Source organism: Ceratotherium simum, chromosome 29 (assembly GCF_057802395.1).
Source record: "Ceratotherium simum simum isolate JZ-2026a chromosome 29, ASM5780239v1, whole genome shotgun sequence".
In the NCBI taxonomy this organism is placed as follows: Eukaryota; Metazoa; Chordata; class Mammalia; order Perissodactyla; family Rhinocerotidae; genus Ceratotherium; species Ceratotherium simum.
In genome coordinates, this window is record NC_141928.1 from 5619676 (window position 1) to 5647132 (window position 27457).

Consider the following 27457-nt stretch of genomic DNA (forward strand, 5'->3'; position numbering starts at 1 on the left):
ACTTCTACTTCCAGTACATACTCTTGTCAGCAGTATTATGAGGTAAAAAACAGTGATCTAATTAATTAGCTCTGACAAGAAGATGGCCAGAAGATTGGCAGTTTTGAAGAAAACTCTTTGATGAATCTCACAGTAAATGTATATTGTGCCTTGGGACGTTAGCTAATTAATTGGGTTGATATATTAATCATCATGATTAGCAAGACATTTTAAAACTAAGCATCTAGAATTTAAACTGTACTCTAAAATTGTGTTTAAAGTCACACAATACTCACTTGAATAGCGTCGTGGTAAATGTTTATAAGCTTCTTCTGAATTGTCTTAATGTATAAGTGTTCTAGTAACATGTGGACACATCCATCTCAGCTGTCCTTTTCTGGATCCTCTCTCTCTTCCGAACTCACCATTTTGGAACATCCCAGGGCTGAGTCCTCTGATCTCTTCCTAAGCAATCTCGTCCCATGTCTTTAAATGCCATCCAAGTACTGGTGGTTCCCAGATGTACATTTCGAGCCGCAAACTCCGAGCTGAACTGCGGACTGCCCACTTAGCGTCTCTGCTTGCACGTCTGTGAGAGTTCGGACTTGACGTCCCCAAACCCGAGCTCTCGGTCTCCCCCTTACCCCCTGCCTCACGGCTCCTCCCGGGGTGCCAGGACAGGAAGTGAGGCCACTTTCGACTGAGTTGTTCAGGCTCAGAAGTCTTGGAGTCCTCTCGGACTCCTCACAACCTACATCCAGTCCATCAGTAAGTCCTCTTGGGCTCATTTCAAGTATATCCCGCCTCCAATCACTCTTCTCGCCTCCTCTGCTGACACTCAGTCCAGCTGCTGCCAGCCCTCCCCGGACTGCCGTGGTACCCCTCCTGACTGGCGTCGTTTCCACTCTTGCCTAGCAATCGTCCAGGCTTCATGCAACAGCCAGAGTATAAATTAGATCAAATCAGTTCAGAGCTGTCCAGTGGCTTCCCATCACATCGTGAATAAAATCCACAGTCCTTACCAGGGCCCGTGGCACCCCGGACTCTGGCCCCTGGCTCGCTCTTAGCACTGTCCCCTGCCGCTGTGTTCCAGCCACTCGGGCTCTCAAGCTTTTCCTTCAAGTGTTCTTGGAATATACCAGGCGTACTCTTGCCTCAGAGCCTTTGCACGTGCTGTTCCCTCTGCCTGGGACGTTCGCTCCCCCAGGTACTGTGTACGCCTGCTGAGAGGCCACGGTCGGAAGTCTGTTCAGATGCTCCCTCCACCATTCACTGGTTAGGTGACCTTGGGAAAGTTGCTCACGCCTCTTCCCTGTAAAAACCGATTTTCTCATCAGTAGAACGGGGCCGGTGGTAGAGTGGTTGTGAGTTCATGCACGGGGAGCCTTAGCTCGTATGTGCTCGGGGAGTGTGAGCTGTCCTGTGTGCATGGTTGCTCCCTAACTCCTTTCAGGTCTCTGTTCACCTGTCACCCCGAGAGGCCTTCTCCACGCAGGGTCTGAAGTAGCTCCCCTCACTTTTGATCTCCTCATTATCTCTCAATCCCAGCTTTTTCTTTTCTTTTTTTTTATTTTATTTATTTATTTATTTTTTTGTGAGGAAGATCAGCCCTGAGCTAACCTCCATGCCAATCCTCCTCTCTTTGCTGAGGAAGACCAGCCCTGAGCCAACATCTATTGCCAATCCTCCTCCTTTTTTTTTCCCTTTTTTTCCCCAAAGCCCCAGTAGATAGTTGTATGTCATAGTTGCACATCCTTCTAGTTGCTGTATGTGGGATGCAGCCTCAGCATGGCCGGAGAAGCGGTGCATCGGTGAGCGCCCGGGATCCGAACCTGGGCCACCAGCAGCGGAGTGCGCGCACTTAATCGCTAAGCCACGGGGCCGGCCCTATCTTTTTTTTAAATGTAGCATTTATTTCCTTCTTTTTTATGATCTTTTCCCTCATTAGGAGATAAGCTCCTTGTCAGCTGCTATTTCACCAGAGCCCAGAAGGGTGCCTGGCACGTAGTTGAAGCTCACTAATTTTTGTTGAGTGAGTAAATGAAGACGTGCGTTGGGTGTGGGCTCAGCCTCTTAACCGAGAGGGGCGTGCATCTTGAAAAGCTTGGGGAGCGTAACCAGAGCGCCTGCAGTGCTCTCCTGGGCCGTCCTGCTCAGCGTGGAGGCCGTGGTTGATCACTCGCTTAGTCAAGGTGGGTGCCTCTGTCTCTGGACGTCGGAGCTGTAAAGGGCAGGAGGCCGCAGATCCTGGAGGCTGAGCGAGTGAGCAGAAGGGGGAGGGAGCCTGTCCCCAGCGAGGGCATCGCCTCTTCTGACGCTGTCGTGGTCCAAGCACAGCAGAGGCTGTGAGACCCGTTGACGGCTGCCGATTGAGAGTCTGCTGGATATGGACTGTTAGGTCTCATTTGCTTAGCTGGAGAGGAAGGTGGTACGACACAGGGCAGGCAGGCAGGGGCAGGTTTGCACATGGTGTTGGGCCTTTGGCCTAAGTAAAGCCTCCTGAGTGGAGAGATAAAGTTGGGAAACATAATTTGGGGCCGGATTCCAAAAGGCCTCGAATGCCAATCCGGGCACTTGAGACTTCCTCCTGTAGGTATTCCAGGAAGCATCAAAAACTTAAAATGTTCTCCACACATATTTAGACTTTCCCCTGAGTATTCCAAATATCGTGAAGTGGCAGAGGAGGAAATTACTATTTCTGTTTGCTTAAAAAAAAGTAGTTCCTGTCTCTCAATTCCAGGTGGAATTGATAAAATTAGAGGTGTGGGCTTTCTCCCTTTTGTATCTTGTGGGCTGGATTTCGTTCCTGGCACAGTCCTGACTTTAAAAAAAGACGACAGATGAACAGTTTCTTCAGGAGCTGCATGCTGACTCAGCAGTGAGGGCCCTGCCTCGATTGCCCTTCCTCTAGGGAACCAGCATTGTCTGCCAAGGTCCTTGGAAACCCAGAAGCTGCCTCGTGGGGGTGCCTTGGAATCGGAGGTTCTGACTGCCTGTACTTTGCAGGTTAAGTTAGACCCCAAGAAAGGTGGGGGGGTGGACGTAGCATCCATTTCTGCAGTGTCACTGCAGGCCTGGACAGGGACAGGCTGCCTTGTTTGGGGTGCAGTATTGGTATCAGGGAGGGTCAGCACTTTCTTGTTGTTGACGCGCTCCTGCCAGAAGTAAGGCAGCTGGCTGTGGAAAAACACCAGACTGGGCGTCAGTGATCTGTGTTTTCTGGCTGTTCGTGAAACCTTGGGGAAGTGTCTTTCCCTCGCTGGACCTCAGTTTCCTCATTTTGGAATGAGAGGGTTGGACTAACTCTGTGGTTCTTTGTGACTTTGGTGAAAGCCATGGACTTCTCTTCCCAGAGAAATGAACACACGTGGTTTGGCCAACACTTGAGGAACTCCCTGAAGCCCATGAGACGAAGCCCTGGACCTGTAAGGCCCTGCCCTGACACCTACCTCCCTATTCACGCACCTCCAGCTCCACAGGGCCTTTGCACATGCTGATTCTTCACCCCTTTGATTGGTCCGCTCCTGCTCTTCCTCCCAGTCTCACCCTTCCCTGACCTCCCAGATTAGGTTAGGTGCTCTGCTAGACGTGCTGCCCTACCCTGAGATTCTCAGCACTGGTCACAGTGGTATCTAAGGGAGTCTTTGCACACAGTATCTGACTCTCCCCAAGCTCCCTGTCGGTATTTGTTGGGTGAATCTCTGAGGCCCCTCTGGCTGTGACATTCTGAGACTGCTCTGTGAGTGTGTCATAAGAGAATCCTGATCTGCGCTTCCTGTGGCACTACAGGAGATGTGCCTTTGCCTTCGATGATTTCCTCCAGGGCTGGGCAGGGAAGTCCTCAAAACAGGGTCTAGAGGGCCCAGAAGACGGGCTCCCGGGCTTTTTCCTCAGTGCTCTGCGGGGCCTTCCTCCAGGCTGGCCGTTCCCCTCTGTTTATGTTCTGGACTGCACTGGAGCTCCCACTTGGAACATTCCCACAGTGCTTGGCGCTTCCTCGTATTGTTGTATTTTTCTCTGGAGGGGAAGTGACCAACATCAGACTTTCCTCCCAGCGACACATTCCATGCACAAAGCCTGGAGTCAGCCACTGGGCACCGGCTGGAGAGCCGGGCCTCTGTCTGCCTGCCTCTGGGGCGAATGTGCACCTGACAGCCATCACGGGCCTTTCCCGGCTAAGGTTTCTGTCTTAATCTCCCTCAGGGAGTGAGCTGCGCCTTGCAGGACTCCCTGCCCAGGTTTCTCCTGAGTGCAGTAGTGTCTTGTATGGAGGGGAGGGCTCTCTGTAAAGTGTTTCAGACTTCAGTAGCCACAATATTACCTCCCTAGTTTATGTCACTTTCCACAGTCAAAATATTATTTCCATGGTACAAATGTTTGTAGGTGAAATTTTGTTTTAATTGCACTAAGGGAATGAGTTATTTACCAGTACGTTGCAGTGGATCTTACCGTGATGTGGGGGAAAAACAATCCCTTGTGAGGGGAAATAATTTTTCTTTGTATCTAAAGCTGGATGTTTATAGATAATAAAATAGTAACAACAGCAACGGTGGCTATTCTTTCAGAGTATCTGCTCTGTGCCAAGCACTTTTTAAACATCATATTTAACCTTTAAACTACCCTAAGAAGTAGGCGGCATAATAGTATACATTTTACATAGGTGAAAAAATCAGGTCCAGAGAGATTATGTTCCTATCCCAAAGTTGCCCAGCTGGGAAGTGCCCACACGGAATCAAACCAGGCCCGCTGTCCTCACAGCCAGCACGTGCCACTGCTCTCCTGCCTCCTCGGGTCATGAGGAAGTGGGGAGCAGGTGTCCTAGCCAAGGATGAGAGTTCTGGAGCTGGAGCTGCCTCTCTCACTAAGTGTGTAGCCTTGATCCCCCCATCTGTAAAGCAGACGCAGGGCTTGTTGGGCCCCACCGTTCTGAGTGATTTGGGGCTTGTGGTAGTTGTACCTCGAGGAATAACTTTGATAACATGTGGCCAAATGCTGTGTGATTGAAGGCAGCGCACACATCCAGCAGCCGCAGGGCCTTTGTGTGAGACACGGAGACGTCGTATGGGCCTTGCAGTGACCTTTCTGCTTCTGGCGGCATTTTATTTTCGGTTTGCCTGGTCTGTTAGAGTCCCATGCTGTCTCCCTGAGGGGTGGATGGAGATGGGTCACTCGCCCACTTGGATTGTGAGCATATTTACCCTGGGGGTGACTCTAAACGACGCTTTTCCCAAGCTGGGAGTTAGTGAGGCATTCTTAACAATAGGCTATTCCATTTATCTTCCTGCACCCGCAGACAGTTCACGTTGGAATCGTTGGAATCGTTTTGGGAGGCCCTGATTACCTGAGAGGCAGTTGAACCACAGGTTCCTCATTTCAAAGCTGTTCTCTCGGGGACATTTCTCGTTCGTTTGGAAGGTTCATTAGTAAGTTAGTTGTTTGGAATTTCGGATGCATTTTCTTGTGGAAACTTTCTTACGAATGTGGCAGCCCCGGCTTAGAAAGGGCAGAGCAGGACTTGAACCCAGGTTCCCTGACTGTGGCCCGTTGTCCTGTGTGTGCACAGGTGTGTGAGGAGCTGACACAAGCATGGTTCCTGACCTCACGGGCTTTATAGACTAATAGGGGAAAGCAAAAAGATAGAGATGAAACGCGACACGGGGAGCTCTGCCTGAGCTGAGGGTGGGAAGGTGGAGGCAGCAGTGCTCTGGCGGGAGGGAAGGTTTATTTGTGGGTTAGAAACTCTGGCTAACCCATTCCAGGGGGTGTGGGGGCCATCGGTGTGTGTGTAAGTGGGGAGAATTCTCATCTGTTTATTCCTTCTTCTGTCTGCCCATTTGTTCATTCAGCAGAGAGTTACTAAGCACCTACTGTGTGCGGGTATTCGGCTAGTGCTGGGCGGCAGCGTGTGCAGAGCACTTGGTAAGTGACAGCTTCCCTTAGGTGACAGGAAACGTCGAGATCCAGGTTCATAAGTAGAGCCTTTTCCATCTATTGTGCTTTTGCAGATATATTGAACTTTGTGTCTTGTGGAGAAAATGAGGTCAGAGAGCATATCTGGCCTTGAAGAGTTCCTTGGGGAAGATTGTTATGGCATTTAGTAAGAAACTGGTCCCTTCAGGACCTATGGGGGGCTGATTATTGATGAAGGTGTGGGGGTGCAGAGTTCAGGTTGGATATGGCACCACCGTTATGTTCAGAGGGGCCCCCTGGCGTGGTGGTGCTCCCGGGTGTTTGCTCTCTTCCGGTGTGTGGTTGCAGTTTGATCTGAGGAAGAGCTCGGTGGCACAGTGTCAGAGAGATGGGGAACTGGCAGGGGCCCGCACGATTCGCTCTCTTTCCTGCCCGTCTTTGGTGGGGTAAAATGCACACATTCTGTTGGCTTTTCCAAGTTCGGAATCTCAGGCTATGATTCTGTAACAATATTTCGATAGTGGTAGATCAGAATATGGAGCCTTAAGGTCTCATGGAGATTTGGGTTTGACCTCGTTCAGTTTGCAAACATAGCAGGATTATTTCCCGCTCCCTCGGGATGGGCCGGAGCTGGTCTGCCACGATGGCCAGGGCGCCTGGAAGTTGTAGTCGGAACCTGAGTGGCGTTTAGTGCCTCTTAAACCCAGGCCTTTGGTTCACTCTAGTTCTATGATTTGCTCCCATATTGTACCGTCTCACCACAATAGAACGAAATTCACTTTGATTGTACGCCTTTGGCTAACTTGACCAAAGCTAGAAATCTGCAATCTGAGCTAATATAGTTTCACAGTCTATGATTATAAAAATATTGACAATAAATATTTACCAAGGGATTCCTAAGTGTGGGGCAGGATGCTCAGCAGTTCATAAACGTTCTGTTACTTGGTCCTCATTCCAGCAGAGGAGGTGGCCTGCAGTTATGCCCATTGAACAGATGAGGAAGCCGAGACGCTGTGCTCAGTGGTAAAGCCCAGGGCCAGAGCCAGGATCTGAACCCAGGTGGTTGGGCTGTAGTCTTGCCGCCTGTGCCTGTTCCGGGCAGTTCTTTAAGAGCTTTTCTAACCTTATATTCTGGGATTGAGATCTTCTGTGTACCTTGACATTTTCTTCCCTTTTCCCAAAAAATATATAATTTCATGCCCTTCTTTTCTTGCAGGAAACCTGTTGTTCAGAATTTAGGTGGTGCATTATTTTCTCCAGAAAAAATATTTCCAAAATAGAGTGGCAGATTGGAGCTTGAGATTGTAAACTCTTAGCTGTGTTTGTCCTCCATGGTCTTTTCTTCTTTGGACACTGAGGTGTAGCTGCATTTCAATGTTTGTTTGTTTCCCTTGGAAACGCAGTTTTAGTGAAATCAGTTTGTTTTCTCTGATGGGACTCGTCATGTGACGCACACTGGTCTGAGGGCGAGAACCTTAAAAAGGACGTGTGACATTAGGATCTGTGAGAAGATGTTTCTCACGGCACACTCCTGTATTCCCCACTCCTCCCCCAAGGAAAAGCAGTATTGAAGGTGGAAATACAGTTCACCCTGAGGCCTCTGCTGTGCCGATGAGTAATAAGAGTGTCAGAGGAGGGCCGAGGGAAGGGCTGCTTAATCTAGACGATTACCGAGACCCACCAGTAGGGCGATAACCAGCCTTTTCTTCTGGTTTCCTCCCGGAGAGCAGGGAGTTTGAAAGGCAGGAGGCAAAGAACTGTCAGAGTAGAATTCAAGTTCTTTTTGTAAGGGTTTGCCAGGGCTTGCCACTGGGTGATTTGGGATGTCCGAGAGATGAATCCCCTTTCAGCTAGTGACTCGGTCCTTATTCGCTGTTCAGCAACGTCGCCTGGGCTTGGAAGGGCCCTGTGATCCTCTGGCTTTACAATGGGCAATGCTGTTCAAAAACAGAAGCCCCCGAAACGAAGCCCGCTGTGCCCCTGGAAACAAGGTAAGAAGGCCCTGGGCCTCATCTGCAGGAAGAAGGAAGGAGACTGCCTTCTGTTGGCATGCTTTGGTTCAAGTCCAGAGCTGACACTGCGCGGGGAAACGCCTTCCCGATCAGACAACGCTTGCAGTTCAACATAGTTGAGAGAAAATTGACAGTTCTTAAGGAGTAAAATGATGGCATGGCTTGGCTGAGAATTTAGTTCAGCTTGCGGTTTTTATTCAGTGCAGCATGTGTCTGTTGGTTGAAATCTTTTAGCTTTAAAAGATATTCCAAATAAAAATTTTGATATCCAGGAGTTTGAATTTTTTGTGACACTTTGGTTTAGAGAATGTTATTAATAGCTGTCAAATATATAGCACCTTTCTTGCAAAGAGTTTGAAGTACCTTCTGTAAAAAATCTCATGTTTATCCATCCTAGACGCCTGTGATGCAGGGCAGCAGCATCTATTAACACCTACTCTGTGTCTCTCAAGGGCTGTGTTAGTGTCAGCTTTGAGGAGGAGGAGCTGGCAGGACCACAGAGTGATGCCGTGGCGCGCCTGGACTGGAGGACCTTTTAACAGTGTCCCAGGGCGTTTCGGTCTTCCAGTGCACTCGGCTGCCTTTTCCCGCTGTTGTTAACCCCGCAGACCAGCAGTTGGCAGACCCGGCAGGCATGTCACAGTCCCAAAGGTGGTACCTGCAGGACTTCATCGGGTCTTGCCTCTTTTGCCTCCACTTGCCAAAAAGAAGTGAAGGTAGCAATTCACCTGTACAAGACAGTGTAATTGCAGTTCTATGTACGGGTGTGTGTTTATGAACAGAAAAGATAAACTGGAAGAAAATACATGGAAATGTTAACAGTAGTTGTCTTTTGTGGTCAGATTATGGATAAATTCTTTTTTCTTTTTAAAAGGGAAAAATAAGTGGGATGCTAATTCACTGTCAAGTTCCAGCCCCTCTGACTTGCCATCAGTCATTCTTGGGCCAATGTGTTACTTTGCAAAAGATACTCCTTAGTGGTCCTTCATCCGATCCTGGTTTGAACAGAACAGCGGTAAAAGATGTCTGGGGGACAGATCAGGAAATTTGAATATGAAGTGGGTAGTAGATGACATTTGGGGACTGTTGCTCATTTTACTATGTGTGATAATGGTAATGAGTCATGTAGGAGAATGTCTTTTTTTGGATAGTCATGCTGAAGTATTGAGGGGTGAAGTGTTCTGTTGTCTGTAATCTTACTCCAGAATGGTTCAGGTGAATGCATGCATGCATGCATACATACATACAGATAAGCAAAATACAATAAGTTTAACCAGTGTTAGAATCCAGGCAATGGATATATGAGGTTTGTTATATTTTCTTTAATGTATTTTTACTTATTTTTTAGGAGAAAAAACATTTAAAAACCAGTTGCTGGTTACAGCATTGTAGTACAGTGTCCTTCAGAAGAATGGATCTTAGCAGATGTGGGTATTGACTGAGGTGGGTCAGGACCCACCCTTCTTCAGTGCCCCGTGGGCTGGTGTCTGTAGCCACCAAGAAGAAAATTGGCATTGATCCAGTAACTCAAAAGCACCACTTTTATAACAAGAATGTAATACATTTCCTGACTTTTAAAGATTTTATTTATTTATTTTTTTCCCCCCAAAGCCCCAGTAGATAGTTGTATGTCATAGCTGCACATGCTTCTAGTTGCTGTATGTGGGACGCGGCCTCAGCATGGCCGGAGAAGCGGTGTGTCAGTGCGTGCCTGGGATCCGAACCCGGGTTGCCAGCAGTGGAGCACGCTCACTTAACCGCTAAGCCACGGGGCTGGCCCCATTTCCTGACTTTTAGATTGTCCCTGGTTTTCCTTAGGAAAATGTATAAGAGTTAAAGCTTCTTAAAATTTCCATTGGAAGCAGGTGGGTTTACAGACAAAATTAAAGAAAGTTATATGTTTCATTATGTGTAGTTGTGTTGAGTAACTTGGAGGAGTTGTGGGACCGCCGTTGATAGTAGGGATCTCAGGACCCACAGTGAACTGAGCAGTTCATTGCCCCTGACTTCTGAGCCCCCAGATTGGCTGGTGTTGGGGTTTGTTTGTTGGCGCAGCTTAGACCCAGGACGGCAGTGAGGCCCCACCGAGGACCCACAGTAACAAGGATGTGGAGTCGTCCTTCAGTTTGTCTGTTTGTCTTTGTCTTTAAAGGTTGTTTATGTTTTGGAAATGGGTTTTAGAACAATATTTAGGAAGCAGATCTAGTGAACCCCAGGCCCCACCCTGCCCCTGATCTGAGTGCGTTTTCCACATCCCTGCTCAGCACGGTTGTGAAATCTCGGGATGACTGATGGCTCCAGGCTCCAGGGCCAGCAGTGTGGTGTCAGCGTCTGCTTTAGGAGCAGGAGACTGGGAAACGGGCACGTCCTCGTGTGCATGTGCTCCAGGCAGCTGGGACAGGCCGGGCTGCCCCCGACCCCTGTCTGCCTGTCTGTTGCCCTGCGATGGCAGGCTTTAACCAGAGCCAGACAGTCGTGATTAGGAAGGTCAAGCCCAGAATACGTTCTGAAGGGCAGTTTAAAGGAAATCATTATCTGCCCTCTAGAGCTTTTCCATTTCTGTTTCCGGGTCATATATCTGGAAAGTTGAAAAACTGAAGTGACAGAGTACTAGTTGGAGAAACATGACTCTCACCGCCTCTGCCTGCTGTGGTCCTAAAGAGCATTTTACACCTTGTAGAGAACCATCTCTCTGATGATTTTAAACAGTGCGAGACATGCACCCTTTGAGGGGACCAGTGTTATACTCTCTGACCTTACACGTATTTCTTATTTTTCTTAATAGCTCTCGGAAGGGAAAATCTAAGGAAAAAACAGCACTGCTCTTTGTTTTTTTGTGATAGTGGATGCTTGCAGTGGTTGATAAATTTGTCATTTTTATTACCATAGTGAATTCTAGCAGGCCTCCATACAAAAAAATAGGGTGGGAGGTAGGGTAAGGTAGTGGCTTTGCATAATCCTGAGTGGTCTAGCCAACTAGAGTTCTGCCCCTGCCTTGCTCTCTGACCTTGAACAAGTGAGTTTCGTAATCCCAAATCGCCTCATTCACTCACTGCCCTTATCTCCAATGGCCTTCTCCAAATGCTTGCCTCTTATCATGTTCTCTATTTCCTCAGAGCCCTCACTACAGGGATTTTTAAAAAATTTATCTGCTTAGACACTACTTGTTTGTAAACCGCCTGAGGGCTCTCTGTCAGGATCATTGTTCTGTCCTCCATACTAGCCCAGTGTGTGGCACTTGGTGTCCTCCATGAGTGCACTCGGTGACAAAGCTGAGTGCTCCCTGGATCCCAGTGTCACTGTGGGTATAAATGAGGGATGAAAGGTAGAGGCTGGTTCCTGGTGCATAGTAGGTGCTCAGGAAATGGTAGCCACCAGTGCTGGTGGGTGTTGGGTGGTTATATGAGGCTTGGAAACGGTCATTCTTTGCCTTTCTCTGCCTGAAGTAGAGACGTTGGGGGATGAAAATAGGTATACTTTCCTCTATCCCATAGCAATTCCGAATTTACAAAGAGCAAATTTATTGACGATTGTTCACATTGCAAAAGATTGCTTCATAAAGGTCACTTACATCACAGTCAACACTTAGTTGTTGATTCACTGACCCGGACACGTGGGGAAACCATCAATTTAAATTGAACTTCTCTGCAATATTCCTATAGTCCCGCCGTCTCAGAAGACTCTCTCTTTTGTTCGTTCGTTCGTTCTTTTTCAGAAATAATCTGAAGGATTGTTTACAGTGGTCATTTTGGCTTTTGGGAGTACAACAGGGGCAGAAGTTTCCTTGGGAATTAAAAATTGAAGCAGTAGTTGCAAATTGAATTATTATCTCCTTCAGAAATCCCAGCAGCTCAGGGCCATACCAGCCTGGTGAATGGAAACATTAATGATTTTGCATGTTTGTACACAGTTGGGTGTGAGCGCACGAAATTAGCAGCCTCAGTGGAAGAGTTGACTAGAGAAAGTGTCTTTCCCAGGCCGGCTGCCTGGGGGTTTGGCAGTGCTGAGAAGGAGATTGGCTGGCTGAGGTGGGAGTGGGGAGTCCAGGATTTGCATGAATTCCACATGCTCCCTGGTTCCTCTGCTGTAGGGGCAAATTTAGAGTTGTTTGGATTCCAGGCTGCCACGGTGTTGGTGTTGAGACTTGCCTCTACAAGCTAGGTAGCAAAGAAGCATTTGGGCCTCCGGATACCTGTGAGCTAGGTAATTAATATTGATGGCTTTTTTGGCCAAAGCTAAAGCCGGCCCCCCCTCCCACCAGCCATTTTCTGGTCTTTATTCCATAGCTTTGGGGCCGCAGTGGTGTCTGGTGTCAGCCTCTCAGGCAGTACTCCGGAATGTGCGAGGGCTGCATCCCTCACTCCGACCACCCCGCTCAGTGCCTTCCAGCTGAGGAGGCAAGCCACATACTTCACATTGGTAAGCCTATTTCCTGGTCTCTACACGCCATTAGTAATAACGCCTACCTGGAAGGACTGTTGTGAGAATTGGATGAGATAATTCATGAAAAGGGGTTATAACCCTTAGCACACAGTAAGCACTTCATGAATAATAGTAATTCTGTTATCATACATTGCATAATAGAAAGAATCCTGGATTTGCCAGGATCGTGGCCCTGGCTCTGTCCCAGTCCCGACTAGCGGTGTGCATTTTGCTAACTCGGCCTATTTCCTTCTCTCAATTGAAGGGCTCACATGCCAGATGATCTCAGAGGTGGCTTTGAGGGCTGTGAATCAATGACCAGCAGCACTGGCCACTGCCTTTCATATCTGCAAGGTCCCTGGGTGTTCAGTACCTGGAGAAGGCATCAGTCCTGCTGAGCACAGTGGTCACAGGGGATTTTTATGGTGTTGAGTTTCTTTGAAAATGGTTATTGTAGGACCAGACATAATTGAGCTATTCCTAGTTAACTAGAATATTAAACTAACCAGGACAATCCATTTTTCCCCTTCTGAGTACTGTAGTGTTGAAATTTTTTTTTCATTGTGAATGAGAGCATGGACTCTGGAGCTCGGATGCCAAAATTGAATCCTGCTCCCCCACTTTATATTTGGCTGATCTTGATTGAGTTACTTAACTTCTGGGCCTCAGTTTCTTCTTCTGTATGTAGTACCTGTTTCATGGGGTGGCATGAGGATCACGGGGTTTATGCATGTAAAGTGCTTACTTAGAACAGTGCCTGGCACACAGTAAGTGTCCAGAAAGTGTTTATTACTGTTGTTATTTTTAGGTTAAATACAGAGAAATTATATTTTATTTTAGTTGAAAAGATGTTACATTATTAAATAAAAAATTGGGAAAAAGTGACAGAATGCAAAGAAGAAATGTTGAGTGTCTAAATCTAAAGGGCCTAAAACATAGTGAATGAGCAGAAGTATTAGCAGTTACAGTTACTCTTTTCCAGAGCTGCTGCACATATTTCATATAATTTTAATCAGGGGCAAATCATTTTGTTTTTCTTTGATTTCATGCTTCTGTGTGGTCTTCAAGCTACTGTAATGACTGTGACATTTCATCATATTAATGTTCTATAACTTATTAAATCATTTACCTGCTGCTGAATATTGAAATTATTTCCCCTTTTTGCTGTTATAGGTAAGGCACCAATAAGTAGCTTCGTTCATGTATGTTTGTGATTCTGTTGCCTGATTTCCTTAGGATAAGTTCCCAGTGTCAAGTTCCCAAGCCAGGAACATAGGAATAGCTTTAAGGCTCTAAGGGATGTATCTTTTAACATTTTCATGAGTGATGCATCAGTTTATCAGTTAGCCACAAGCACATCAGCATTGAGTATTATCATTTTGAAATTGTTTCTTCTGTAAAACTTGAACTATATATACTAGTGCCATAGTGATGAGTTACCTAATGGCATGGGGCTCAGAGAAGGGCATGGGAAGTTAAAAAACCATTATCAGTGCTAAGAATCCTGTTTTTATTTTAAAATTCCATTTTCCTATAGTCTTTTGCTTTGGACTTGGCTCAGTCTCATTCCAGTGCTGAATTTCATGAAAAAGAGGCATGAGACTTTATTTAAGGATACCCATTTACCATTGTAATGTTTTGTCTTCTGCCTCCCAGGGAGCAACGATTGTTAAATACTTGAATTTCCTCACATGAAAGGGACACAGTGAGCCCAGAAGTGTTATTAACATTGTTAGTGTAATGCTTACTGTTAGGCAGCATGACTAATGACCCATCGTGACTAATGACCTAACTCTTCCTCCTCACTGCTTCTGTTGAGGGCTGACTTGTTACCATTTTCCCCAACTGCTTGTACATGAGGGGACACCAACTCAGTTGTTATTAAAATAGATACACTGCTATTAAACAGTTTGCTGTGAGGGTGGTTTGAATCAACAAGTGCGAGCATCAGGGTGTTAGAGTAAATATAACGGGTGAAGATGATACCTAAGCTGGTCATTGGTGAGGCTCCAAGCCGTGTTTGGATGTGACCATCAATAGGCTTCAGGGTAGCAGAAAAAGTTTTCAAAGCCAATGTTATTTACCATGCTATGGAATCACAGATGTCTTGAGCTAGAAGGGAACTGTAAAACTCTTCCAGAATGATTCCCTAATTTTAACCAGTGAAGAATTTGAGGGTTAGAGAAGTGAAGTAACTTGTGTGAAGTCCTGCTTCTAGTTGGTGGCTTAGTGTCTCCTGTGTTAGGATAGTAATATAACTATCCTAACATAGTTATATATACTATACTATAGTATAGGATATATATATTTTTTATTTATGATATGTATTATATATTTTATATTTATGATGTGCATTTACATGTTATAGAATAAAATATGTTCAGTACATTGTATATACATAATACATTATATATTGTATCTATCATATATACAGTATGTAATATGATACAATAATGTATGTGATAATAATACAATAATATGTTGGGATATAATGTTACAGTAGTGCTGATGGCGTCCTGTATGCCAGGCATGGTACTAAAAGATCTGTGTACATTATAGGCTTCCATATCAGTTTTTTGTTAAGTGAAAGATCAGATGTAGAAAATGGAAACCATTAGTGTGAAGGAATTTTTCTCATGAGAAATGTGGGGTATTGTTTTGGGTGTGGGTGAGAAAAGGGAAGGAAACTTTGTCATCAGATATTTCCAAATTTAGAACAATATCTGTCCCTAGCCATTGGCTTTAGGATATGCCTTACCCTGGGAACATGCATAAAATACATTTCCATGTTGGGCTATTTCTTTTCCAGTTGTATAGAGGGTGTCACCATTATCTAAGATAATAGCGATGGCTGGCAGCCACTTGATATCTAATTACATTTTGGCAATTGTTTAAAGGGCACTTGATTTCAGAAGTCACTTCATGCCGAAGTACCCAGATGACTGTTTCTCAGGATCTCGTGGACCACAGCTGAGGGGGTCCATCTGTGTCAGGAGTGGGTCAGCTTCTTAAAGGTGAATATTGTAGGCCTCACAGGGCCCTAAGAGGCAAAATCAAGACTATTATGTAGGTACTTATATAACCAGCTAAAATGAAAGCATTTAAAAATGTGAAAACCATTTTTTGCTTGCAGGCTATAAACAAGCAACCTGTACAAACAGTGAGAAGACCGGCGGGTTTTAGGCTGCGAACACCAGTTTGCCAGCCCCTGATCTGCGGGGTCTTTTTAGTTTGGTGCTCTCTGCCGTCATTATTACTCTGGAATTCAGAAGCAGGTCATTCATCAGTTACCAGAAAATCTTCGAATTTTCAGGCCAAAAGAGGACTTAAATATCACCCTCCAGCTGCCTCATTTTTATAATTGGGGTGACTTAGCTGAGCCTCCTGGTTTCTAGTCTGCCACACACACGTTCAGGTCTTTATCTGTAAAAATCGTCTTTCTCATCATGATAGTGATGAGATATAGAAGATGGAAGGTTTGAAGAGGCTGGTGCAGCTGAATATAGAGGCCTTAAATAGTCTTCCTTCATCATTAAGTGGGACACTGTACTAAAAAAAATTCCACAGTTTCTATAGTCATTCATTGATGGATGGATGGATGTTCATTCCTTCAACAGATATTTATTGAATGTGTCCTATGTCAGGCCCTGTCCTAGGCACAGGGGGATACCTAATGAAAAAATAAGACATCACTGCCCTCCAGAGTTTGCGGTATGTATATAAACAAGTAAAATATATAGTCTGTTGGATGCCAGGCATCGTATAGAGAAGCAGGGAAGGGGATGGGAAGTCCAGGGCTCGGGGAGGGGTGGTTAGTTTTACAGAGGATGGAAAGGGGGCTGCTCCGCAATGAGGAATGGGAGCATGAGCACTGTAGCTGTCTGAGCAACAGCACTCTAAAGGAGGAATGGCTGGTGCAGAGGGCCTGCGATGGGAGCGGCGGCTTGTTTGAGGAAGACTGAGACGCCAGTGTGGCTGGAGTACAGTAGACTCGGAGGAGTGACAGGAGATGGGGTCGGGGAGTAGCAAATCATGTAGGGCCTTCTAGGTGATTGTGAGGAGTCTGAAGGGAGAGCCAGGGGCATTTCCTGAGGGGTTGAGTATGGAGTGTGAGAGAAACAGGAGTCCAGGATGACTCCGATGTTCTGGCCTGAGCGTGCTGTCTGTTATAAACAGACAGAAGAGTGCCAGTGCAGCAGATGCAGGGGGAGATCAGGAGTTATGTATGGTATGGATTAAGTTTGAGATGTCTGTTAGAGATCGGAAAGGAGATGGCCATTGGGCAGTTGAGTATAAGAATCTGGCGTTCAGAAAAGTCTAGGCTTTGAGTCTTTGACATAAAGAGGGTGTTTAAAGTTATGAGACTGGATGAAATTACCAAGGAAGTGAGTTAGAGAAGAGAAGGGGCCAAAGACTGAGCCCTGGGTACTCCAGCATTAGGAGGTCGAGGAGATGAGAAGGACCCTCCAGGAAGGGAGAAGGACACACAGGAGGCTGTGGTGTCCTAGGAGCCAAGTGCAGAAAGTGTTACACGGAGGAGGGAGCAATGGTGACAGACGATGCTGATTTGAGTTAAGTCGCATGAGGACTGAGACTTGACCGTGGGATTTAGTAACATGGCCGTCACTGAGGACCTCGACAAGAAGTTTCAGTGCATTCCTGGGGGTGAGAGAGTTTCAAAGAGAATGGACAGAGAGGAATTAGACACAGTGAGCACGGACCATTCTTTGAGGAGTTTTGCAGGCAAGGTGGTAGTTGTTCGGGGTGGTGGGGTCAAGGGAAAGCTTTAAGGGAGACGTAACGGCTTGACTGAATGCTGATGGGCATGATCCAGTAGAGAAGGAGAATTTGGTGACTGGGAGAACTACTGGACAAGGGAGAAGTCGTAGTTGTAACAGCTGCTTTTTGCTGAGTGCTGCTCTAGCTGTCAGTCAGTGCTAACAAGTCCCTGCCGTCTTCAGTGACTGAAACAACTGGTTATTTAGTTCCTGCTTCTGCAGGTGACGGGTTAGGCTGGGCTTCTGGTCTCTGCTGGGGTTCCTCATGTGTCTGCAGGGAGGGCTCATCTCTGTACCTCCAGCAGGCTGGCCCGGGGTCACTCACCTGGCAGCTTTCCTAGAGAGTGCGGCATGCAGGGCCGCCTGAGACCCAGGGCCAGAACTGGCACAGTGTCACCTCCGCCTCATGTCATTGGTGAAAGCAAGTCCCCAGCCAGCCCAGATTCAAGGAGAAGGGAGAGAGACCATACCTCTTGATGGGAGGTCCTAAAGTCACCTTGCAAGGAGGTGTGGCTACAAGGAGGGGACACTTGGGCCATTTTTCCCAGCAGTCTGCCACAGCTGTCTGTGAGCTGAGTACGTTGCATTTGATCCTCACAAGAGTTCCATATGGTAGGCAGTATTGTCTCCATTTCACAGATGGGGAAACAGGTTCGGTGAGGGTCCAGGAACTTGCCCAGGATCACACAGCTAGTAAGTGGCAGAGCTGGGACCCAAACCTTGGTCTCTTTGATCCCAAAGTCTCTTTCTTCTCTGTTCTACCCTCCTGATAGTGTTGTTTACAAGAGCAGACTAGAGTGTCGCCTCCTCTCTTTTCTTGTCAGGCAAGGGAATAATATTTTTGTAGATGGTTATTATCTCATAATTAGAAAGGCCCGAGGGAGGTGGTTATCTTGTTGTGGTTTGCATGTTTACTGTATGGGGATTGGACAACGATATTTATTAGAATCCCATTGAGGTCATGGTGGTGTATGTAATTAGGGGCTTCATTGACACAAATTCATGTCTCCACTCTCAGCTGGACCCTCAGTGCCCTTTGAAAGTCTTTCTGCTTGTCCTTGGTCAGCTGACTCTCCTGTGTCTCGTAGAAGCCTTTCCAGATAGTCACCACTGTCTACAAGACCCCCTTTAAACCCTTTGCCTCCAGGCCTTCTGATTTTGTCTGCCTTTATCCCTGCCTCTCTTTCTGTCCGTGACATGGGGACATCCTGCCTCTAGTCCAAGGTTAGCCTCCTCTGCTCAGGTCCTCCTCCTTCCAGAACCTGTTGTAATTAACAGCTGTCTCCTCAACCAGCTGGACTTCATTTAAGCTTTCCAAGAGCGGAGTCCAAAAAGCGGAAAAGTTAGCATTAGCATCTGGGAACCTTGGCTCTGCCACTGGTTGTGTGGCCTTGGGCAAGTCATTTTCACTCAGGTTCGTGAATCAGAGAAGAGTGAGTGAGTTGAGCCATCTCAAAGACCACTCAGGGAGAGCAAGGTCTGCTTCTGTCCACAGAGGAAACCACTGGCCCAGAGCTCGGTTCTGTGTGCGTGGCTACTGTGTGTCCCGCGTCCTGACCTCTGTCTGTTCCGACAGCCCTTCGGTTTGGGGCAAGAGCTCCAGCATTCTCTCTGCCCTCTCATCATTCCAGTGTCAAAACTGTTGGCTCCAGAGCCAGAGCAGCTGCCCTCCCTTAGCTCATGAGGAAAGCAGCTGGAGAGATGGCCGGTCTGGGTGCTGATTCCACAATCTCAGGAACGGTGATATTTGTTTGGAAAGCCAAGACCACAGTGAGCATATTTTTTACAGCTCTCTTTGGGTGGAGGGGGCAGATAAGTGAGTAATGAGGTTAAATCAAGCATTTCAAGTCTCTCTAACCTTGCTTATAGGGAGCCCAGGAGTTCTGCCCTTCTTTCAAGTCCCTGGGTTGGGATTCCGGCAAGCTGAGTAGGAAGGAGGGAGGGAGAGCCAGCAAGGAGGGCTTCCGTCTGTCTACTGTGCTTTCAGCAAGCTGATGCCCAGGCCTGAGAGTTAGGGTGCAGAGGGGGTCTTTATTCTTACATACTTTTGCCACTTATTTATCATGTGACCTTGGGGAAATTGCTTAATTTCTGCCAGCCCCAATTTGCTCGTCTGTAAAATGAAGACCACTAATAACACTTACGTCACGGAGCGTGAGGAGGAGGGGAGGAGGGGGTATTTGGCACAGAGTCAGCACTCGATACATTTCAGCTATGATTCTAATTATATAAAACTCACATTTTGTCTTGTTTGTGTTGTAGATCATTCATTACAGAGTTTTCATATTTTCATGATTACTCTATACTTTTAAGCTGTGTCCTTGTAGTATTTCTTACTCACTTGGTCATCCGTCCACTGAGTTTGTATTTATCAAGCACCTACTTATGGGTGAGGTACCGTTGATTATTTTCTTTCTGCTCAGATTATGATGAGCTGCTCATTTCCTAGTGGTTGACATTATAATATTCAGAGCTACAGTTTGCTGAGGACCCACTTCAGGAGAGTCGTTCACCTGGGGTTAGTTTCTAAAATCAGGGCATAAGGGGAACATTGCGTATAGTCAGTATTACTGTTGAAAACCCCTTAAATCATCTATAATAAACAGTCTACATCAGGGGGTCATCACACTTTTTCTAGAGAGAGCCATTACTAATAGTGGCTTTGCAGGCCACGTGTGGTCTCTGTCACGTATTCATTTTCTTTTTTATAACCCTTTACAACGTAAAACCATTCTTAGCTCTGGGCTATTCAGACAGGCTTTGGTCTACACTAACGACATGTGGTAGGCAGCCTCAGGGTGGCCCCAGTGTCCCTGCCTCCTGCGGTTCACAAGCCCAGGGGTAGTCCCCTCCCATATTGTATCAGGGTGGATTGTGGTGGATGGTGTGTCACGTCTGACTCTGGCGGGTTCTGCCTCTCTTGGATCCTGTACTTTGGGGGAGACCAGCTACCTGTCGTGAGGGGTGGCCCACGAGGTGAGGAGCTGAGGCTTCCTGCTAACAGCACAGGGATGAGCTTGGAAACGGCTCCTCAGCCCCCGTCAGGCCTCAGGTGATGCACCCTGGGCCGAGACCTGAACTTCATCGGAGACCCTGAGCCAGAACCATATGGCTCATTGAAATCATTCTCTCTTTAGGTAATTATAAAATCCTCAGCAGTGGAAGGGGAACAACGAGGAATTCTAAAGAATGCCTGCTTGCCTACAGAGTTTAATCAATTCCTATTTAGTATTAAGTGTCTGTACCAGTTATACACATCAACAAATCTGTTTATGGGGAGGATGGTGAAGTTCAGAGAGTATGATGCAGTGTGATTATGAGTAAGTACACCACTTAATCCCCACAGCAGCCCTCGCTAAGGTCAGGACTAGGGGCTGAACAGCCAGTTGAATCTTACTTGCCCCCATCCCTCCTAGGCTCTCGCTGATACTCGTTATGGCTCTGCCGTAGTACAGCAGGGCACTCGGCAGCTGTGGAGAGCTGTTGCTCCCACAGTGAACAGCTCCAGATGGCTTTGCTCTTTCTCAGCTTTGCCCAGAGGACTTTCTGTACTTAATGGCTCATCCACAGGCAGCTGGCCATTGACCTGTGTCGTGTGGCCTGCCTTGGAAAGATGAGCTGGGCCAATTGGTTCTGGCTCAGGAATTTGAACCAGGAGTCAGAGAGACTGTCTAATCACTCGTGGGCGTTTGAGCTAAAGAGTCATACAGAATTGGAGATGGCAACCATGATGTGCTCCCAAATTGTGAGGGAGTAGTAACGCAGAAGAAGCATGTTCATGCACTTATTAAACGAATATTGATGGGGGAACCTGCTGTGTGCCAGGCATTGTTTTAGTTACTTGGGTTACAGCTCTCTGGCCTCGTGGAACTTAGATTTCTAGTAGGGGAAAATAGACAACAGACACTGTACATTAGTGAATTATGAAGAATGGGAGAAGGTGATAAGTGCTGTGAAGCAGAATAAGGGGCATCAGGAGTTCCCAGCACGCGGGGTCAGATTGCCGAGTTAAATAGGGCAGCCAGGGGTGGCCTTGTTGGGAAGGTGAGGTTTACGTCAAGTCTTGGAGGAGGTGTGGGAGTTGGCCAAGCAGATATCTGAGGAACAAGCATTCCAGGCAGGGAGATCAGGTAGATGTGTTCAAGGAATAGTGAGGAGGTTGGTATGACTGGAACAGAGAGAGCAGGATCCTCTCAGGCCTTGAGGACCCTTGTAAGGGCTTTGACTTTTATCATGAGAGAGATGGGGGGTTGTTGCAGAGTTTTGAGCAAAGCAGTGATGTAATCTGGTTTAAGCTTTAGTAGGATCACTCTGTTGTGTATATAGGGGAGAGGGGAGCAGCCAGGGCAGAGGCAGGAAGCCCTGCGGGAAGCTGGTACAGGAATCCAGGGTGGTGCAGTGGAGGTGATGGAAAGTGGTTGGATCTGAACGTGTTTTGAGGATTAGAGTCAACAGGATTTCCTGACTGCTTGAATGAGGGTTGTAGGAGAAAAAGATGAGTGCAGGGTGACTCCAGGGTTTTTGGTGTGAGCATCTCACTGTAAGGATGGAGTTGCCATCCACTCAGGTGGGGAAGGCTGTGGGGGAGGATCAGGAGTTCAATTAGAAGTGCCTTTTATGGGCCTGGCCCGTGGCTTAGCGGTTAAGTGCGCGCGCTCCGCTGCTGGCGGTCTGGGTTCGGTCCTAGGTGCGCACCGACACACTGTTTCTCCGGCCATGCTGAGGCCGCGTCCCACATACAGCAACTAGAAGGATGTGCAGCTATGACATACAACTATTTACTGGGGCTTTGGGGAAAAAAATTAATTAATTAATTAAAAAAAAAAAAAGTGCCTTTTAGATGTCCAAGTGGAAATACGGAGTGGATAGTTAGATATGTAAGTCTTGAGAGGAGAAAGCTCTGCACTAGAGGTATAGCTTTGGGAGTCTTGGCTTAAAGATTGTATTTAAAGCCCTAAGAGTGGATGAGCTCCTCGAGGGAGTGGGCCTCGATGGAGAATGGAGCCAGGTGCAGAGAGGCAGCAAAGCAGGGAAAGATGAGAATGCTGGTCCTCGGGGCCGCCTTCTTCGTTCCTCCCCTTCCCGACAGCTGGGTGTCTGGCTTTCCTGGGATTCCCAGGAGTCTCCTTGCATTCTTACTTACTTTCAACCTTCCTTTTTACGTGAACATCTTTTGTTGCGTTTCTATTCCTTGTCAGCAAAGGAGCTGTGGCTAAAATGGTGGTATCACCCACCTTCACAGGTAAGAAACAGATTCAGGGGTTGCACTTGCTCCAGGCTATACCCAGCGGCCTGTGTTCTGAGGAACTGGCGTCCACCTCCTTCTGCCTCCATAGTGTGTGGGGTCCCATTGTTGTTCCTGAGCTGTGAGTGGCTGTGGTGCTACGTGTGGAGTTTAGTGTAATTTGAATGGTTTAAAGTGTCTCATGCAAATGAGGAGGTGGGGTGAGGCGCCCAGACTGAGACTGTCATTGGCTTGGGTTTTAAATCTCAGAGGTCCCAATGTAGTGAAAGACATGGAAGCATTGGGTGGGTAGTTCATTGATTTCTTTTTTCATTTTCTATCCACAAATATTTGAGCACCTGCTATGTGTCAGATACTGTTAGGCACAAATCTTTCCAAACCTGAGTTCCTCATCTGAACCTCAGAACACAGAATTAGCTGAGTGACTGTTTTCTCAGATCTTCCAGGGATGGAACATAACTAATGTCGTTCTGGACGCATAGGAGAGAAGTTAATTCATTTCATGTAATAGTTGCCTTAGGGTCTTAGGCTTCATTCTCTCTCTACCCCTCCTTAGTTGAGGAAGGCGGAAGCCAGATTAGCCCCAGGTAGATCCGTAATTTCAGACTGATAAACACTGTGAGAGATCAGAGGTACGATCTGATCTGCAGGGTTAAGTCAGAGTTAGCCAGGTGAAGTGCAGGCCCTGGGATGGGGGGCACAGCCCAGCTGAGGAAACAGCGTTACAGGCCCTTAGGCCAAGGTGTGGGGGGTGAGAGATGAGATGACGTGTACCTGTCGGGTCAGAGGCTTGAGTTTAAGAACATTAACAAGCTGAAAAGCCACTAAGTGTTTTAAGTGGTGTGTGTGTGTATTTGTGAAAGAGACTGATTAAGAGAGGAGATCAGATTTGTGCTTTGAAAAGATTCCCCTGACTTCAGTGAGAGAATGCACTGGAGAAGCAAGAATGGACTCAGAGGCTGAGTTAGTCATCTCAGCTGATGATGGCAGCCTGGATGGGGGTGGTGGCAGTGGGACAGAGTCATTGGATATTTGGAAGGTAAAATGGACAGGGCTTGGTGACGGGTGGGATCTGGGGATAACGGTATGAGCAGGTCAAGGATGACAGCCAGGTTTCTGGTGCGTATTAGCAGGTGGTCACCATCCACTGAGATAAGAAGGACAGGAGGAAACCCATTGTTATTTGGTTTACAGATAAACAGTGAATTGTGGTTCTTTTAAGGCTTTTTCTATTTTTATTAACCACTGGAGTCAAAACCGTTAGTGGCAGGTGTTTGCGGACTCAGAATAATTGACTAAGTTCTCCCTGAAGTTCTTAACTTGTGGGATTTAGGAGCTTTTAAAGGGGAGTGACTCTCGTGCTCTAGGACCCTCTTGAGAAGTCCTCCTTTTGCCTGGCGTGACATCTCCAGCACGTCTGCTCCAGGTAGCTCTGTCCAGGGAGGTAACTGCACATGTCTTGACCTTCAGAAGGGGCAGAGACCCGGCTGTGGCTCATTTTTATTCCTTTTCATGGGCAATTGGGCTCCTAATGAGAATGTTTTCCATTAGGAGGTCCCAGGAAGCCTCCATCCGTGAGTGACTCACGTGATTTATCGGAAGAACTAGTGTGTTAAGGGTGCTCATGTGGGCAGCTAACACTTTCTACGAGCAGCCGGCGGAGTATTGTCCCAGCAGTTGGGACTCATGATGATGGAGTATCAAAATGGACAAGTTAATTTTCTATTTAAATGAAAGCTAATTTCTTTTAAGGCGTGGATGTGGAGAACCCTGGGATGGATGGCATGGAGGGAGGGAGGACAGGATCTCCTACTTGGCATTAAGTATGTGCTAGCTACATTTAAACTTATCCTTGGCACCAACCCAGGGGCTGGGCAAGCTCTGAGTTCTCAAAAGGATCACAGGAAGCTGGTTGTACAAATGAGCTGAAATCCTTCCATGTATCTCCTTTGCTTCTTCCAATTAAGAAAAAGCCAAGGACCACCTTACTCTTGAGCCATTTTTGAAAATGAAATCCAAAGGAAACATACTCAGTTGAGAACAGGCTTGTGGAGAGGGGTGAATAGAATTCCCTGTGCAAGAGACTTGATTTGCCACTCAAAATTATTGATTATTAATTGAATCCATCATCTGGGCTTGCCTTCTCAAATTTTCCACTGTTTTTGAGAAGCCAGCGGTTAGCAGTTTGATTTAACATAACTGATACTATTGGTAATTTTACTATCTTTGTATGGTTTTGAACCTCAGCAGTTAAAATGTTCAGCTTATATCTTTCTTTTCGCCAGAACTCCCTTCATAGTTTAACTGAATACTTATAGTATGACTGTGTAATTACATTCAAGTGCTATGGATGAAAAGTGCCTGGGCTGAGAAAGCTTGTAATGGGACCTAACCTTTACTTCATTCAGCAAAAATTAACGAGGACTTTCCATGTGTCTAGCACTGTGCTGGGCACCGGGGCTACAGCAATGAGCAGAACAGACGCAGCCGTGCCTCTCACTGCCTGGTGGAAAAGAGGGGCAGTGTGCTTAACCCACAGGACAGTGGGGTGAGGGCGCCGCAGGGCCTCTGACACAGTTACCTGGTTTAGGAGGTCAGGGAAGGTCGAGGAGAGAAAATTATGTACGCAGAAGGAGCCGAGCATATTCTAGATGGTCTGGAGGGCGGCTTGACGTTGATTTCAGGGCAGATTTGACAGCTCTTTGTGTCGATGCCCAGTTGTATAGTGGAGATGCATTTTATACAGACAGGGCTCGAGTTTCACTAAAAGTACACAAGGCAACAGTTATGCAGTCAAAATTACCCTTGAAAATCCCGTTGGAGACCAACAATTCGGTTATCCTTGCAGCACTGAAACGGAATGCTGTTTCTTTAGAGCAGGGGTCAGCAGGCACTGCCCGTGGGCCAAAACCACTCGCTCCCTGTTTTTGTAAATAAAGTTTTATTGGAACACAGCCATACCCATTCATCTACATATTGTCTATGCTACTTTCCCACTAACATGGCAGAGTTGAGTAGTTGCACAGAGACTGTACGCCCCACAAAGCTGAAAATACTCTCTTGCCCTTTAAAGAAAAAGTTTGCCAACCCTTGCCTTAGAGCAAATGTAGGAATTAGTTTTATATTTAGGCACCATGTTGTAAAAAGAAAATTATCTTTAAACACCGGAATCCTATTAGTGAGGTGAGATGTTCGCCCACAGAAGGCATGAAAGCACTGAGGAAACAGTCATTTCACCTCTCCTGCCTTACTTGCACCTGGGGTCATCTGCTCCTTAACGGAAATGGAGAGGGATTTGTCTAAAATACTTGTCCTTTTCCCTTTCCCTTCCTTCCTCCCCTCTTCTGTCTGTCTCTCTGTTTTTTCAAGTGCACGTAATTGAATTCATCTGAGGTTAGTGGAGTCCGTCATAGATTCTCTACTTCAGTTGTGATGGACTGTTGAGAAAAGAACAGGTAGACTTAATATGCAGATGGTGCGTTTTCATTACCTGAAAGCTAAAATGATGTCATTGTGATTTCAGAGGAGAAAACTGGTAAGAACAAGTCACCATTTTGACACACAGTTAATCATCCTGAACCCAAAACACTATCCTACAGCTCTCCACACCGTGTGTATGTCATAACTGGTGATGCAGTCTTAAGAAATCATTGTCTGTGTATTCAGCCAATACTGTTAATCTAAATGTTTGGCAGGTTTTTGTTTTATTTGCATTGAATTATAAATTTGGTTTGATTTCATAGTTGTATAGGAGCTGTACACGTGTGGCAGGCAGACTTGCAGGTGGCCCTCGTGATTGCTGTCTCCTGGTGTTCACACCTTTGTCTAATCCTTGAATGTGGAGGGACTTGTGACTCGCTTCCAACCAATAGAAGATGACAAAGGTGATGGGAGGTCCCTCCCCTGATTGCGTTTTGTTATATGAGACTCTCTTGCTAGCAGACACACTCTCAAGACATTCTCCCTTGCTAGCTTTGGAGAAGTAAGAGGCACCATGTGGCAAGGAGCTGAGGGTGGCCTCCAGCCTACAACCAACAAAAAGCCAGGGCCTTTAATCTCATAGCTGTAAGGAAATTAATTCTGCCAACCACCTGAGGGAGCTTGGACACAGACCCTTCCCTGGTCGAGCCTCCGGATGAGACCTCAGCCCTGCCAACACCTTGCAGCCTTGCAGAGAACCCATCTAAGCTGTGCCTGGACCCTGACCCACAGAAACTGTGAAATAATAAATGTGCATGTTTTTTGTTACACAGCAATAGAATACTAATACAAAGCATAAGGAGTTTACAACAGTTTTTATTAGTTCATATTTAACATTATAAAAATCCAAGCCAACCCTTGGAATCTACAGTATGTTTTTTCCCCCTCGAAAGTTGTCCTTAGCTTATTGGGTCACTTGACAAAATTGGAATATGAATGGTAGCTTAGATAAAAGTATTGTATCAATGTTAAGTTTAATGAAGTGGATAACTGCAATGAGGTGATGAAAAAGAAGACCCCTATTCTTAGGAACTGCTCGCTGAAGTATTTAAGGGAATGTGCCATGATGTATGAAAGTTACTCTCAAATGGTTCAGAAAAAATGTGTATATGTATAACATAAATAAATTGTGTGTGTGTGTATAGTATTTTCTCCTGCTTTTTAAAAGTTAAATCAGAGAAGGTCTTAGAAGGCCTTTCCTCATGGGGTAGAGCATTTTATCTTTTGTTTTTGCTTTTGCATTTCCTGTGTGTATCTCCTGGAGCAAAATGGACTGCTAAATTAGTCACTTGGTGTTTATTTTGTGCCTAGGCGAAAGAGGCTAGCAGATGTAGGACCCCTATCTGATGTGGTGCCTTATGTAAAAATGTTTAATTTTCAGATAAATACATGTTTTCTCATTTACTGCTCACAGCAGCCCTTTGTTGTGGGTGCTATTATTTGTCTCCATTTTGCTAATGACGATGTTAAATTAATTGTTCAAGTTTTCAGAGCTAGTTAGTGATGGAGCCAGGCTTGACTGCAAGCAGTCAACCGAGAGCCCTGCCCTTGCCTGGTTACTGCGGAACTTCAGCCCAAGAGTGCTGTTCCTGCCTGTTTCCCTTCTAAACTGGCCTCCAGGGAGATGTTGA

General features: G+C 46.5%; 1 protein-coding gene across 5 annotated transcripts in view; it reads left to right on the top strand.

The window, feature by feature from the left end:
• Positions 1-27457, top strand: part of RAPGEF1 (Rap guanine nucleotide exchange factor 1) — a 143019-nt gene that overhangs the window by 16220 nt on the left and 99342 nt on the right. The window contains exon 1 of one of the 5 annotated variants that reach the window (XM_014782274.2): positions 7762-7880. The exons of the other annotated variants lie outside the window; for them this stretch is intronic. Within the exon in view, the coding sequence (XP_014637760.1) occupies positions 7817-7880 (64 nt within the window). The 5' untranslated portion in view covers positions 7762-7816. Of the gene's footprint in view, positions 1-7761; positions 7881-27457 lie in introns of those variants that run through there. 5 annotated transcript variants of the gene reach the window in all.